This window comes from Tachypleus tridentatus, chromosome 4 (assembly GCF_004210375.1).
Source record: "Tachypleus tridentatus isolate NWPU-2018 chromosome 4, ASM421037v1, whole genome shotgun sequence".
NCBI classification, from domain to species: Eukaryota; Metazoa; Arthropoda; class Merostomata; order Xiphosura; family Limulidae; genus Tachypleus; species Tachypleus tridentatus.
This window is the reverse complement of record NC_134828.1, coordinates 42,912,913-42,929,756: the sequence shown is the minus strand read 5'-3', so window position 1 is coordinate 42,929,756 and position 16,844 is coordinate 42,912,913. Positions and strand designations below refer to the sequence as shown.

The following is a 16,844-nucleotide window of genomic DNA, read 5'->3' as shown; positions in this document are numbered from 1 at the left end:
ATATATATATATCGGAATTAGTTATGCATGCAAGTTTTTTACGCTATAAAGATCATACGCATATCATAAACACTATACAGTTCTATTCTTGTTAAAAAGACCACTTAGGCCTATTACTTGCTTTAAAATTTCAGTTGCCAAGCCGAATTACCTTTCTCTATTTCTATCAAACTAGTATTCTGTGTATAATTCTCTTACAATTGTAATGTGAGTTACCACAGTTATATAAGCTCTTGCAGTAATCATCTGGTCTTCTTTCCTCAAAATATCCTCTGTTCCTTTTGTAAAAGTACACTCAGACTGGTTCACCTACTTTTAAATTCACTTTGTAAGCCTATTACTTTTACCGTGGTTAACTCCACGGCAAACTTTTCTTTGGCCGTGACTTTACTCTGTTCTGCTATCGTCTTTGTTTGTTTGCTGTTCCCTGCTCATATCATACTATTTTTGTTTATTACTTAATCGTCTATTCACTATATTCTCGACATAAAATTGACTAACAAACACGACTTCCAATAATCGTCTGCTTTTAACTGTCTTATAACAACAAAAAACTAAACAATTATAAAGTATTTATTCACAAGAAAAACTAATAATTTATATCCACACGAAACATTTTTTATTTTTATATCATGACAATTATACAGCTAAAAATAAGATTTAAACTATTACAATTTCTGTTTTACTCTAATTCACTGTTACTATTACTTATTCTACTAAACTATTTGGCACGGCATGGCCAGGTGGTTAAGGCACTCGATTAGTAATCTGAGGGTCGCGGGTTCGAGTCCCCGGTGCACCAAACATGCTCGCCCTTTAAACCGTGGGGGCGTTAAAAGTCTACGATCAATCTCACTATTCGTTGGTAAAAGAGTAGCCCAAGAGTTGGCGGTGGGTGGTAATGACTAGCTGCCTTCCCTCTAGTCTTACACTGCTAAATTAGGGATGGCTAGCGCAGATAGCCCTCGTGTAGCTTAGCGCAAAGTTTAAACCAAACTAAACTACTTAACTTTCTAGTTTTAAAGTATTACTACTAATATTATAACAAGCGTTCTACAGAGCACAGTTAGCTCATTATGAAGCTTCCAACGGAAACAACAATATCATACAGTGGTAAAAAAACTAGAACTCTAATATGTCAATATCACTCAACATTAAAGATTCTAGTAAGCCACAGGTTGAAATAAACGTGAATATAAGTTTTGAGTAATATAAATTTTGTGTAATAATTAAAGATATGTACTCTTTTTTTTTCTTTGTCTTTCGTTACCATTCTCACGATAACCCACAATAGGTACTGCGCTATCTCTAAGAACACAGACGGTTAAGAACAACTGCGCCGTGACAACAAAAACCTCAGAAAAGGGACAACATTGTGGTTTTCCTCTATACTATCACCAATAGTGGCACGCAAGCGTAATTATTTTTCCCGGCTTAATAATTACACTGATGAGTCACATAAAATGCGAGAAACGATTTTCTTTGTTTTTCTTGTTGAGTACGAAGGCACTCAATGGGCTATCAATGCTCTGCCCATCACAAGTATGGAAACTCAGAATTAGCTCTGTAATCTCCGAGACTTCTCGCTGACCAATGACAGCATTCTTTATTGATAAGCGCAAAGTTGAAAAAAACAATTAGTAATAGTGACTCTTCTGTGTAACCGCGGAGATCGAACCCCGAATTTTAACAATTTGTCTTCGAGCTTACCACTGAACTTCCTACGAGTAGGAGGTGGGATACAAAGAAGCAATGACCTCGACGATTGTTTGTTTGTTGTTTTTTTTTAATTTCGTACAAAGCCACTCGAGGGCTATCTGCGCTAGTCGTTCCTAATTTAACAGTGTAAGACTAGAGGGAAGGCAGCTAGTCATCACCACCCACCGCCAACTCTTTTATCAACGAATAGTGGGGTTGACCGTCACATTATAACGCCTCCACGGCTGAAAGGGCGAGCATGTTTGGTGCGACCGGAATTCGAACCCGCGACCCTCGGATTACGAGTTGAACGCCTTAACACGCTTGGCCATGCCGGGCCGGACCTCGACGAAGCCTGCGTGTTGCTCTCTTATTAATAACGCTTCTTTCGCGTCCTTACTTCGCAAGACAGGTACACATGAGTTGCACGTGCCGCATGCAGTACATGATGCTGCAATGAAGCCCCTGCTTATAAAGACGACCAGAAGTAAAGCACTGCATTGCGTCAGGAAAACCGCATGTGATGAGTCATACCTAATAAGCGGTGGAAGAAGTATAGAGTTGGCTGTGGAAATGACTAAATTATATTAATTTCTCTAAACACCAATCCAACGACAAGCATAGGTAATTAATAAAGATTAACGAACATTGTTTCAAAGTCATGCGCAAAGTAAACATTTTTAGACTTATTTTTAGATAAAAGATACGTTTAATTATAGAGTCATACACGTTATCAAATAGATATTTCTTTTTAAGAAAAAGCTTGCACTTTATAAGAATGTGTCATGTGGGAGATAGGAAAATATTGTAAGTGACACATGAGTAAAATATACTGGGTTAACATCCAACATTACTCATGAATACTGTGTTCACTTAACATGGCACGTTAATATTTTTTTCGAGTTAACATCCAATATGACACGTAAATATTGTGTTAACATCAAACATGACACATGAATAATATATACTGTGTTAATATCCAAAATGATTCATGAATGATGTATGGAGTCAACATCCAATATAACACGAAAATACTGTGTTAACACAACGATGTGAACACCTAATATGACTCATGAATATTTTGTGTTAACATCCAATATGACACGTAAATGACGTATTGAAAAATTGCCAGCGTTGTGTTTGTTTTTTAAATTTCGCGCAAAGCTACTCGAGAGCTATCTGCTCTAGCCGTCCCTAATTTAACAATGTAAGATTAGAGGGAAGGCAGCTTGTCATAACCATCCACCATCAACTCTTGGGCTACTCTTTTACCAACGAATAGTGGGATTGACCGTAACATTATAACGCCCACACGGCTGAAAGGGCAAGCATGTTTGGTGCGACGGGGATTCGAACCCGCGACCCTCAGGTTACAAGTCGAATGCCTTAACCCACCTGGCCAATGCCAGGCCGCAGCGTTGTGTCATTGGTCTTAAAAGTAGTGCTGCATACGATAAAAAATACAGATTTATATTGTAAAAAAGGCGTTATTTTTAATCATCACGAACATTTAAGATTTTATTATTAGAACCCAAGTGCAATACTCTTGGTTCAGATAATAATTATATTTTCTTATATTTCCAATGTTTGTTGGACTTAATAAATCTACAGATACTTAAAACAATTAGACCAATCACAACTTTGATTTATTTTTCACTAAAAACAAGTATTTTAATTGTGTAGGCGTTTTTATGATGTTCTTAACACCCACTTGCATCAAATTCGTTCTTGTTACCAACTTGCTTCATGGATTTTGACTGGTAAATATTTTAAACCATAAACTCAGGATCTAAAGCATGCGCAGTTTATCAGTATGAAAGGATGTAAAAAATGTATATTCTCTCATTATTTCCAATCCACCATTAATGGTATTCTCGTTTAGTAGTCACTCAAGAACAATTATAAAACAAAGAAAAAAATGACTGTTTATCCTAGATAAAGCAGATTTCATTTTATCCAACGTTTCGCCTTTATGACTATTTATTCCACATAAATGAAAATTTATTGTATCCAGCGTTTTGCCTTTACGGCTTTTTGAGGGTTTGTACAAAACTGATCGTCAGGAAAAAAACTTCTGTTGTAAATAGCTGTTTTTTTCTTTTCTTTTTTTTTTTTTTTTTGTAAATGACAAATAGTCTGCAGTTAGCAGTATAAACTATCGGCTATGAATCATCAACATTACCCTTCTTTGAAAATGGCATTGAAACGTTTTTCAATGGTCATATAAAAATACTATTTTATGATTAAGGAAAAAAACAACGAAAAATAACATAAGATTCTTTATTTATTTGTTCAAAAATAAAACCACATTAATCTATCTGCTATGTCCATTGCAGAAAATCAAACCCCAAATTTTAATGTTATAATTTCGTAGATTTTGCGCTGCCTCACCAAAGGACCGTAGCATAAGAAAGCCCAAGGAAGAGTTGTTGGCCGAGTGTAGCTTAGTGATCAGTCTATAGGATTGGTCCCCAGTTGGTACAGCGGTAAGTCTACGGATTTACAACGCTAAAATCAGGGGTTCAATTTCCCTCGGTGGACTCAGCAGATAGTTCGATGTGGATTTGCTATAAGAAAAAACACACACACACTATAGGATCGAAAGGTCCACGGTTTGATATGATATCGTTGAATACGTTCCACATTTCCAGTTATGAAAGCGTTGTAAAAGTGACAGTCAATACCATTACTCACTTCAAAGCGCCAAGTAAAACAGCTGATTGACTTCAACTTCACTCATGTCAGTAGCTCAAAATTAAGAGCAGTTTTTCATGAATCTTAGAGATCCTTGACTTAGTTGTTTAATCTATTTTGAAACTTTATATTTCTATGATGGTTTCTTGTTGTCCTACAACGCCTCCGATGAGAAAGAAAATTATTTTATAAGATTGTGTTACGGAAATACAGTTATTTTAACTTTACATTAAAAGCATGTAATTCTGATATGACAGTTAATATTTGACTATTGGCAAGCTGTAAGAACAACTTTAAGTCTTTTTAGTGTAACGGAGTTACCGTTATACTTTTATTTTAACACTACGTTTGTTTCAGTTTGATGCATGTGACGTATATTACTGGATGAGTATTGTGCAAGTTCTGCCTGTGCTCTGAATTTGTAAAAGCTTCTCGAGAGCAAAAATCAGCAATATATGGTTTACGAAAATACTCGCGTGTTTGCGAACATTGTTGAATGTTCGAGAATGGTCCCGGGTTCGAATCCCCGTCACACCAAACATGCTCGCCCTTTCAGCCGTGGGGGCGTTATAATGTGGAGGTCAATCCCAGTATTCGTTGGTAAAAGAGTAGCCTAAGAGTTGGCGGTGGGTGGTGATGACTAGCTGGTTTCCCTCTAGTCTTGTACCGCTAAATTAGGGACAACTAGCGCAGATAGCTCTCGTGTAGCTATGCACGAAATTCAAAACAAACCAAACCTTCAAGGATCTCGCCTTAAACTATATAAACCAACACGCCAAAAGATAGAATATTGTTTGGTCGCTACAGTCTGTATACTATAAGCTTCGGAAGCTATAATTGTGAGTAACACTTATTATTCGGAAAACTAAATTTTACCAAGGACGTTTGTATATTTCGAATATTATAAATTTTTCTATATCAGTGAATTAACTTTGGGACATTAGTATTTCTATGAGGACATGAAATAACTTCTTCCGTAAGAAGTCAGCTTCAAAGCAATGTAAGTCCACCCAAGAAAGGACGGCTCTAGTTTAAGTGAGGTGTAACAGTATCAACTCTGAATTTCAATTTGCTTGTACTGGACTTGGATCGTCGATAAAATATTCAGTTCTACACCAGAGAGAAGACTCAGTATAGTTTGTAAGCTTGTAAAACCCTTGTGTATAAACAAATATTTGTAATAACCGTTATTATAAATTGTATTGTTTTGTATATTAAATATATTTGTGTTAAGAAAAAAATTGTGTGTATCAATCTTGTTGGCAGATATCATAAATTTGATATATATCGAAATTCAATTAACCTTGAAATTTAAATTTACGGTTATTTGAATTTGTAATACGTAACATAATCAATCGGAGACTCATCCGGGATAAATTATAATACGTAACATTAGTGATATAAATTATCAAATACATAAGTACATATTGATAAGAATTTTTCTCGAACATTCTTAGTAGGCTATTAACTAATGTGTAAGGTTAATAGTTCTTGAATTGTGAAATAATCAATAATAACCTGAATCTTTATAATAAAACCAAAATATATTATTTCTAAACTTTTATAATATAGATAACAACCTTTACAAATTAGATAATAAAAAGCCACTTTATTCTCTCATTATTTGTACACAGCTTTTTGACAAATTCCTCTAAAGAACAATAAAAATTGTATCGTATTTGTCTATGCTTCGTAATTTTTTTTTCAAGAAAAATTTCCACAAGCTTAAAAGTGCTTTAAATGTAAAAAGTTAGTCAAAAAAGCAATACCGTGTCTTGGATTAATTTAATTATAAACTACCGTCCCAGATATATATTATGTGGATGTTACAGATGGCTAAGTGCAATTAAGTTTGTCATTAATGCTTTGACGCTTTCTGTAAAACAAACACAAGAATCATTATGTAAATTATTCTTGGTTAATTCACAACATTCATATATTGTGTAGGAAATAAAGATTGTGGTTGTTATATTATGTTAGTATTATCATTTATCTTTAGATGACAACTAGTCCTCGTAAGGTAAGACGATTTCTTTTATATTCTATAATGAACATAAATCTTGGATATAATAATTTTTTGTTATAACAGAAACATAACGTCAATTATATACCAGTAAGTCGTCATCAGGTCCATTATATTTTTAACACTGCATTCTTTATCCAGTTCCTTAGGGGTTTTCAGGAATTAGAAAAGCGTATAGTAATAGCATTCCAGTCACACTGTGTTAACCATATCCATTGCTTAATGACGTTCAGCTCAATCCAGAACTCATCAGGCTGGCTGGGACACTACAAACACACTAATTGTAATAACATTATTTATATATGCCATTTGTATTATATTTGTAATAGTAGTTGTTATGGAATAGACACATATTTCAAGCTGGCGAAGCATGATTACATACAATTAATTTTATTTTCAGGTATTAGTTCTAGGCCTAACATTAATGTCTAATAACAAGTATAATTAATTATAGTAATTTTCGCCAACTTGAAAAAGGTGTTCACACCATAAAGATAAAACAATTTCAATTTTTAACTCTTATAAAGTATCCACAGATCTAATGCATAGAGCGTGTTTTTGCTGGTACGGGAGGCAAGACATAAATCATCCGATTCAAATTCTGCAGGCCGTGTCTTTAGGTAAATTTGAAAGAACATAACATGCAGAATTATATAATAATACAATTTAGGATGTTACAAGTTTTTCTCTAAAACCATAAAAACGTAAATAGAAGAGAAAATATTAATCACAAACGAGTCATTCTCTTTTATTACCAAGTAAATTGTTGACAGATTTGTCGATTATTTATTATCTAGAACACAGTTATTATGCTTTCAATTCGTTAAGTGCAAGTAAATCCAATTAATTCTCCAATTAGTGTATCTGTTAATGTTTGTAAAAGAAAAAAGTGAAGAAGAGGAAGAATGTGAATTATACAAAAATGTTTAAAGCTTTATTTACATTTTGTTGTTAGATTCTGTACATACCCCCCACTAGTACAGTGGTATATCTCCGGATTTATAACGGTAAAATCAGGGGTTCGATTCCCCTCGGTGGGCTGAGCAGATAGCTCGATGTGGCTTTGCTATAAGAAAAACACACACAGATTCTGTACGAATACAGAAAAGAGACTTTTACAGGGGTAAAATTGTGAGAGAGGGCACATTCTACAAAACACATGCGTGAGTGTTGTGTTTTTATTGTAAATATAAGTTAATCAGTCCGTTTGTGTATTTGCATATCTGTATTTTTTTGTTTTTGCTATTAACGAATATAGGCACAATAAATAGTTGGGTTAAATATTTCAATAATGATAATGAAAAATAAAAACAGCACTTTTATTAATAAATTTCATAACGTTGTATGGTTGTGTGTTTAGAATAAAAATAGTTATGTATTTAGATACAATATTTATTTATCATAAACACAAGAAACTATTGATCAAGACGAGATTATTCAAAAGGTACGAAACTTACGTATCAACAATTGAGCAAAAACGGTAGTTATAAACACGTATTTTCTATTGTCTCACGTACATTAACTGAGAAAATTATTCAAAACATAGCGACCTTGGTATTAAAGTGTAGAGAAACAATCACGCAGTTTTAGATTAAGTATCCCTCTTAGTATTTTCTCAGAGATAAGTCGTATATTATTTTCACTTTCGATAATGTCTATTTTATACTATTTATTATATTGTTTATTCGCAAAACACATGGCGGAAAATGATAAATAATTATACAGCTTGCAAATACCGTAGTTTTATTTCCACGTTCATTTAAATTTCAATAAGTATTTAAAACACATTAATACTAGTTCAAAATTTAAAGTAGTAAGAATATGCCAAATTAGGATAGAAATAAATAAATATTATAATAATATAGATGTAAATTCACTTTTTCGCATTTTTGACTTGACCCAAGAGTGATTTTCACAAAATAAAACTCAAATTAATTTCTTTTTTCTCCTAGTAATACAACTTACAAAATAAGATATTTTAAAAGAAAATACATAGTATCGAACGAATATAACACTGGCCAGTAGGCAAAGTCCATAAAATAACACAGTTAATTTTGTTATCACACATCTTGAACCATTCGCTACAAATACGTGTGTGTGTGAAGTTTTATCTATGGTATTTTTTTCTAGGCTACTTTTACAATTTCACATTCAGTTTTGTATTATTGGAAGTCCCTATTTTGGTGTGTAACTTAAAAAGTTGAATCACGACTTTGATTCTCTAACACTTACTTTATGGGCCTAAACCGTAAGACAATCTTCGACGAACACATCTAAAGCAAAATTTAAAATATCATAAATTTTGTTATGTGTTTATAGCAATACAATTCATCTGTTATTTAAATTCTACCTTCTGAATTTTTCCACAAAAACATTAAGCAACATTAATCTTTCAATCACATTCCAGTAACCCTTTTCCCTTACTTCAGGTTTAGTTTAAATATTGCTTTCTTGCGATGAGAAAGTAACTTGTTTTTTTTTATATATATTTATTAACACTTTACAAGAACCTTAAATTAAAAAGAAAAATTAAGAAACTTTCCATCTTTCTTTCAATGGCAAGTTTTTAATCCAATTTCACCTCGAATTTCTAAGCCAACAGAGACCAGTTCATCATCGTTGATATGCACAAAATATAGCACACATACACTACATAAAACGAATTTATTATACGTTTCCGCAATTATGTATTTTATTCAGACAGTAAACTAGTACGATATTTTTAAACCAAAACGTGTTTTACAACTGAATATCTCACTATAATAAACAGTAAAATAGACCGCGAAGACTGACATAGTTCCTCGGAGTAGATCTGCATTAGCTTAGGTTTAGCACAAACGCATTGCAGAGACAACATAACCAATCGTATTTCCCTAAGCAAAAGACTGTCCTGTAGTACAAACCATGTGCTCTAGACCAAAGCACATTTTTAAGTTTATTAACTCCATGTACTCCGCAATGAAAAACAGTTCTTAATTTATTGAAATATAAAACATAGAAACGAAGTGTTCTATACAATACTGGAATCTCTGGGTTATGCAGCGAAGAAATATTCTTTGTTACTGAATCATAGTTGTTTTTAACTGAGCATCAGGTGCAAAATTTATATTTATGTAGGAATACATTAAGACAGGGTGCACTAAGAGACATCTGCGTTCGATTTAGAAGTGTGTAAAACATTATAAATTATAGAACGGTGGGTCTTGTGTTGAACTAGCTACTGAAATATAAGAAACATGGTATGTATTATAATTTGTATAGTATAATTAATGTATTTTGCGAATAAATGAACCTTTAAGTTAAATATTTGTTATTCCCAAGTGTATAACATGTATACTCAACTCCTGAATTTAAATTTTGCTTTAGTTTTAACTTAAGTAAGGCACTAGTTGTAGTACTAATAGTAGTAGCTTACTGGTACTGACTTTAGTTTTAGTTGAGAAATACTCTAGTCGAATTGGATTTTCAGGTTTGAAATATAAACTAAAATTCATAACGACTATTATTCGTTTAAGCTAGCGATAGTTAATTTCTATGAGTAAGAGTAAGACAACGCAATTTGTTGAAACTTGTCCTCAAAATTTCACTTTGAATTGTATTTATAACTAATTCGTCATACAAGCTATTAGTTTTAAGTGTAATGGCCTACTGTTTATCTCAACCTTCAATTTATTTACTAAACATGTGCGACCCTTAAATCTACGATTAAATTACAGTTGTAGTATAAATTACAAGATATTTACAATGACATTTCAGTAACTTGAATCAGTGTAAAACTAAGTATGTTGGCGTAGCTAGACCTAATATTAATGTTTAAATTAATATATCGTTCATAATAATTCATTTTGCAGTCTCACACACACCTGTTATAGATGGTATATGTATAAAACTTTAGATTAACATTTTGACTTCTAATTTATATATATATATTGTATTAAAATTCGTTTTTGTTATATATTACTACGTAGTAACTCGAGCTGAAAAAGATGCTGCTGAATAAATACATTTCAGTATAAATAATTACATTATTTCACGTGGTGAGAGTAGAATACAAACTAATGTTTTTGAGTCAGTGTATGTAAGACATTAGATTTAAATAAGTTTTTCTTAAAATGTTCTTTGTGAGGAATACATTGAAATCAGAATTTTCTAGAATTCAAATACTCCTACAAGATGTTTGTGTATTTCTATCACTGATGAAAATAAACTATCTTTGCATCTTGTAAATGATGTAAAGTAATGGAAAATAGTTTTAAATTTGTTTAATAATTTGAGTTTAAGGTACTTCACTTTAATCTTGTGTGTTAATAATTACAAATTGATGAATGTTTTCATGTGTTGACATATATATTTCAAATAAAATTGTTTTCTTGTTGCAGGCTGATCAGTTAACAGAGGAACAGATTGCAGGTACTGTAATAGTAAAATAAAATACTGTTACAACCAGGCTTAAAAGGACTAGGTACAGAAATTAATAAGCAATACAACATAAATCTCAATGTTTTACAGTAAAAACAGACAAATTACAAAAGTGAACAAAAAATATTTTTAAAAAACCTAATTCACTAGAAATTATGCAGTGTATCAATTAAACTACTTCTCAGTATCAAACACTGTATTGAGCAATAAACTTTAAATATACTATATGAACTAACTCCTTTTCAGAATCAAGGGAAGCTTTTCATTTAGTATTTAAACCATGTAGCTTTACCTTAAATTACATAATATTCACGACATTAATATCCTTGTAACTGTTATGGCAAGGTTGTATCCATTTCGTGATGCGTACATAAGCTAAATCAATAAACTGTAGTTGAAAGATGAATTTACATATTAGTGTAACTACACTTCAACTGTTCAATTAAACAGTAGAAAGAATAATAAATGAATGGTAAACAAAAGCCATAAAGGTAGAATTTTGATATTTCACAGTATGTGTTCTTTAAGATAACTTTGTTAAACTGTAATATTTTTATATCTTATGTGTATAAAGAATATCCATTATTGTAATTCTCTTGAAAAGGAAGTGTACTGCTTCATACAGTTGCAGACAATACCACCAATGTTAAAATGTGTTAGTGAATGATAACTTTGAAAAATATATTTTAATTGTGACTGACTTAATAAGCTAATGCAGTATGTTAAATGTACAATCTTTATAGTGTTAATAGAATAATACCACTTTGTGGTGGGTTTTATAACCTAACAGATTCTGTATTGGTTACCTTGAAACTGTGACCAATTCATGTTATGTAGACACTGATTCTATGAAATTGATAGTTTTGTTTTGTCAGAACAAAACTTAAACATATTTCTTGAAGCATGCCTTTTAAAGTTTTGGCCAAATACCTTATTGAACTTTTTTTGCTTGCTTGCAGAATTTAAGGAAGCATTCTCACTTTTTGACAAAGATGGTGATGGAACAATTACAACTAAAGAACTTGGAACTGTGATGAGATCACTAGGACAAAATCCTACTGAAGCTGAGTTGCAGGATATGATTAATGAAGTTGATGCAGATGGTGAGTAAAAGAATAATAAAGATTTTCCAGTTAGGGTTCTGCTTAAGTTTAAATATGTTTTTAATCAGGTTTTTATGTATCAAAACCTAATAATGGTTGTTTTTGTTTGCAATGTCATTGAATGGAATAACTTTTATTTTTCGTGCCACCTTAAAGGTGTTGGTTGTAACTTTTGGTACAAAATATTTATTGAAAAACATTTAACCTTTTTTTTCTTATTGTTTAATGATAAATAATGGCTGGGAAGTTGCAAAATAGTGTTTTAATTGTTTTTCTGGGATTCTTAGTTAATTGTTTTAACACATGCATGCATGCAGTGAATTTTGTATTTTAACATAACATTTTCAACTCCAGATTTGTCTTTAATTGTATACTTTATCTTTGGTAATATCTTAAATTGTGTATTTAGTATCCCAACTAAAATGACTAATGTAAACTCCTTATTATTGTGTATTTATGTACACTCTTGTAACCTTAATTTAATTCTACATTCTTGATTACTCACTTAACACCTACTGCACCCTTTATCATACATTTCATTTGCTAGCATTTAATCCTGTTCTCTTTAAACTTTTGGTTGTATCAAAAACTTCTTCCTTTAATAGCTTTGTTTTGTAGTTGGAATATTGTGAACTAACATTTTGTGGTGTTAACACTAATGAAGAAATATGAAACAACTAAAACATCTATAATTAAGTTTTTTTCAAATATTTATTACAAAACTTTGTTTTCCACCTGATGAATCCATCATCCTTTTCAGGATGAGTATTTGTATAGTGTACACAAATGTAAAGCTCTCTATATAATGTTTTTCATAGAGCTGGCAATCAAACTTTACTGGAGTTTAACTATAGATAAAAAGTAATGTAATATTTGCTACATTAATTTCAATATCTTGTCACTGTGTGTGTTTTGTAGTATGAAGTTCAGAGCTGCAAAATTTAAATGTTCATACCAGATTTCCACAATTCAGAATCTTAAAACTTTCTTAAACTTAAATTTACTTGGCTTAATATAAATAAAATGCATAAAATACTTGTCCACTATTTCAGATGAAGTTTGCTGTCCCAGATTTTTGGTAATATGAATTCCACACCCCTATAAATTAATACAGCTTAGCAGTAGTTACCGTATTTTGTTATTCAATGTATCCTAATTTTTAGATGTAAAATCTTCCTTCTAGTAGTGGTGTTGGAAAGTTTTTTGTATTAATGTTTGCAAATGTAGTTTATATTACTTTATCTTCTAAATTGTAGTGCAGTTTCCAGTAATTACAATCATTGGTTATTATCTTCTAAAAGCATGACTACACAAGTTTTTGTTGTCATAAATATAAAATTCTTGATTTTAAAGTGTGGATCTGTGTGCTATCAAGCTTATTGAGTTGCCTTTGAAATACAAGTTTTTTTTCTATTATTTGTATACATCTTATATTAATGTCATTTGTAACATATGCCCAGGAATTTAAAAAAAAAATCAAATTTTCACATTCCCAGGGAACTTTTATTAAAGAATTTCATTTTTTTCAGTTGACTTTTCCAATAAGGAATGCATGGTCCATCTGTATTTGTTTAGTTATGACCTATGAAAGTGGACATTATTGCACAGATTTAATTAAAAAGAAAAAAACAAAAATCTTGAGGAATTGTTTTTTTTTCTTCTTGATAGCTTTTCTCCTTAAGTGAGTGTAATTTTATTTCATTATTTTTATTCCTGAGGCCTACAAGGGTCAATGTAATATTTTTCAAGCTTGTTAAAGAAAATAATTCAATTTTCAATCCATTTATTAAAAGAAAACAAATTGACCTTAAACTTCCTTGTATTAACCCTTTCATCCACGCAAATCATCTTAACTCTTTTCTGAACTTTTTCCAATGAAGCAATGTTCTTTTTTAGATAATTAGACTGAAACTGTACACAGTACTTCAAAAGAAGCCTAACTAGGTTTTATTTGTATTTCAAGAAAATATATTCAGCACAATAAAAACTACTTATGGTATAGTGAATACTTTTTAAGCTGTCCTTTTAGCTCTACTAAGTATACTTTAGCCCTCAGATTTTAGTGTGCTTTCATTTTTAAGCTAAAAGAACTTAATCTTAAAAACAAGTATTTGATTTACTTGTAGGAAATGGTACAATTGATTTCCCTGAATTTCTAACAATGATGGCAAGGAAGATGAAAGATACAGATAGTGAAGAAGAAATCAGAGAGGCCTTTAGAGTATTTGATAAAGATGGTAATGGTTTCATTAGTGCAGCTGAACTTCGTCATGTTATGACAAATCTTGGAGAGAAATTAACAGATGAAGAAGTAGATGAAATGATTAGAGAAGCAGATATTGATGGGGATGGACAAGTAAACTACGAAGGTATGAGTATTTTTATTTTTATTAGCCTGTGTATAATTCATCTTTTTTTTTTCCTAAATACCAAAATCTATATATTTTTCCTATGAGTTTTTAAGCTGTTGATTTTAAATACTTAAACCTTATTTTGCTGTTAACTTGTGCACTTGAGAATGATTGCACCAGTGATTGAAATATCATACCCGTTTTTAAATACTGTTTCTTATTCAACTTGTAATAAGATAACAGTAAACTTCTTAGTGCACTTTGCCTGAGGCTACTTAAAATTTAAAAAAAATAATGCAGATATAAACTTCTGGATACTCCAGTAAAAATTGTGGCATGTTTTATTTAGAAGTAATTATTTGCAACACCTCCATTTCTTTTATCTTTTGATGTACAAGTAAATTTAAAATTTTAGGTTGCTAAAATTGTAAATATACTTTTTTGGTTTTGCACAGTATAACTAACTTTTACTATGAAATTTACATTTACTCCCCCAAAGTGACAAAATAAATTACAAAATAGTTTGTTTATTGAGAGAAATCAAGTTTTATGGTAATTGTTTGAGAAAAAAGAACAAAAATTGATTTTATGAAGCTTTTTTGTAGTAAGAAGTTTGTATATATTATATTAATGTTGTGAAAATTTCTACACCAAATATTTTGGTATAATCAGTAATTTGTTTGTGAGAAACTATTACTAATTTATTACTTAATATTAGATTTTTATGGTGTAGCCAGTGTTTAAACCTTAAACTATCACATAACCCTCTAAAATGTAATTGTGTATGAAGTAGATTGTGCACATTTTAAGTAGTTGGTTTTTTTCTCCAGAATTTGTCACCATGATGACATCAAAATGAAGTTTATGCTACTTGTGAAACTTGTCATTTTAAAGTGATGAAGAGTATCTGCTGGAGTTTGCTTTCCATTTTAATTTAGGATTAACACCCATTTCATCCCGGTTTTTTCTTGTAAAAAAATTTTGTACCATAAGGAAAAAAACAAACAAAAAATTGTGATAGCTATTCATTTTAGAACATCCCAATCCATGCTTTTTGTAAACATTTATTCATTCTCATAAAAAAAATTTAAACCTGCAGGTTGTTTCTGGTATTTCAGTTGAAGGAACATGATTCTACATTCCATATCATTCATTGTAGGTTGTAAACTAGTTTATTTTAGAATGTAAGTTTCAATTTTTTTTTCTCTTTTACACACACACACACACACACACACACACACACAAAGTCAAAATGGACATTGTTTTGGAAGTGAAAAATAGTTTGCATTTTTATTGCAAATAAATGAATTACCAACAGCTGTTAATAAGTCATTTACTTCTGTACTAAGTTTTCAATGAAATTGATACCTTTTGTGATTTTGCTGTAGGAAATAGTGGTTTGAACATTATTTTTTCAACCTTTCTATTCTTCATTATGTTAATAAAGAATACAATGTATTCTACAAGTAGGCATAATATATTTATTGAGATGTTACTGTAAACAGGATGTGTGTTATTATACTAAAGAAAGATAAATTTTAAATAAGTTTAACTTTTCTCCACTAAAAAATAACTTTAAAACTTTTTATTCAAAAAGTATGGTTTTTATTGCTTGAAGAAAGTTGACTTTATTATCAATAAAGATTTATTGAAAAGCTGAGTGTTAAACACTTTGTGCCTATTTAGTATTTAAACTACTGGAATTTTTTTTTTATTGTGGTATCTTTATGATCACTTCCATTCAAATGATAACTAGTTAATCAACTTTTTTCTTTTATATGTAATTACTTAAGGTACAATGAAAAACAGTTGTTTCATACATCTGATTAAATATATGTAAAACTTACTGGTACAAAGTACTGGTAATATCTAAAATGTGAGTCAAAAAAACTATAGTCACATTCTAAAAGTATTCTTGAGTAACTAATATTGAAACAAAGCTAACCAATGCTCTAATAACTTTTGTGTTAGTAATTATTGTTAACATAACTTCAAGACAGTAACTTAATTATTCAATTTGAAATCAAATTACAATGATGACTCTTAAGATGATTACAAGAGAATATTTAATTCGTAGTTGATATAAACCCCCCTGCTACTTGTTGGAATAATTTAAGTGATTAGAATGTTCTCGGTTGTAACTGCTACGTAAGTATGTGTACAGGTGTTTTGATATACAAGTTTTCAAGATGATTTTTCACTCCCAACCTTTATCCATTTTAAATCTCAAATGAATTTAACTGATGAAGACAAACTTTTAATTACATCGGTAAGATAGTCCTTAGTTAAATTGTACTAAGGTTATTTTCAGTAAGATTCAAGCACCTAACGAAGTTTGACGTTCGGTGTTATTGAAGAAGCAAACTGTGAAAATGGGTCTAAAAAACAAATACATCTGATGATTGATGAATTTATGAAAGTTTAAAAGAATAAAAACACCTATAAGAAATATAAGAGTTTACACTGAATTTTTTTTATATAGACGCGCACACACAGCACAGCGTGTTCAAACTTCAAGCTTCCTTTAGTGCAGTGAATCTCAACAACACTAGCTTT

At 30.9% G+C, this 16,844-nt stretch overlaps 1 protein-coding gene across 1 annotated transcript; it reads left to right on the top strand.

Moving 5' to 3' along the window:
* Positions 1–9,510: 9,510 nt before the first annotated feature.
* LOC143248973 (calmodulin) lies at positions 9,511–15,948 on the top strand. The gene is made up of 5 exons (XM_076498046.1): positions 9,511–9,654; positions 10,795–10,825; positions 11,794–11,937; positions 14,064–14,306; positions 15,119–15,948. Exons 1-5 carry the CDS (start codon positions 9,652–9,654, stop codon positions 15,145–15,147), a joined length of 450 nt encoding a protein of 149 aa, XP_076354161.1. The 5' UTR covers positions 9,511–9,651; the 3' UTR covers positions 15,148–15,948.
* The last annotated feature ends 896 nt before the right edge of the window (positions 15,949–16,844 follow it).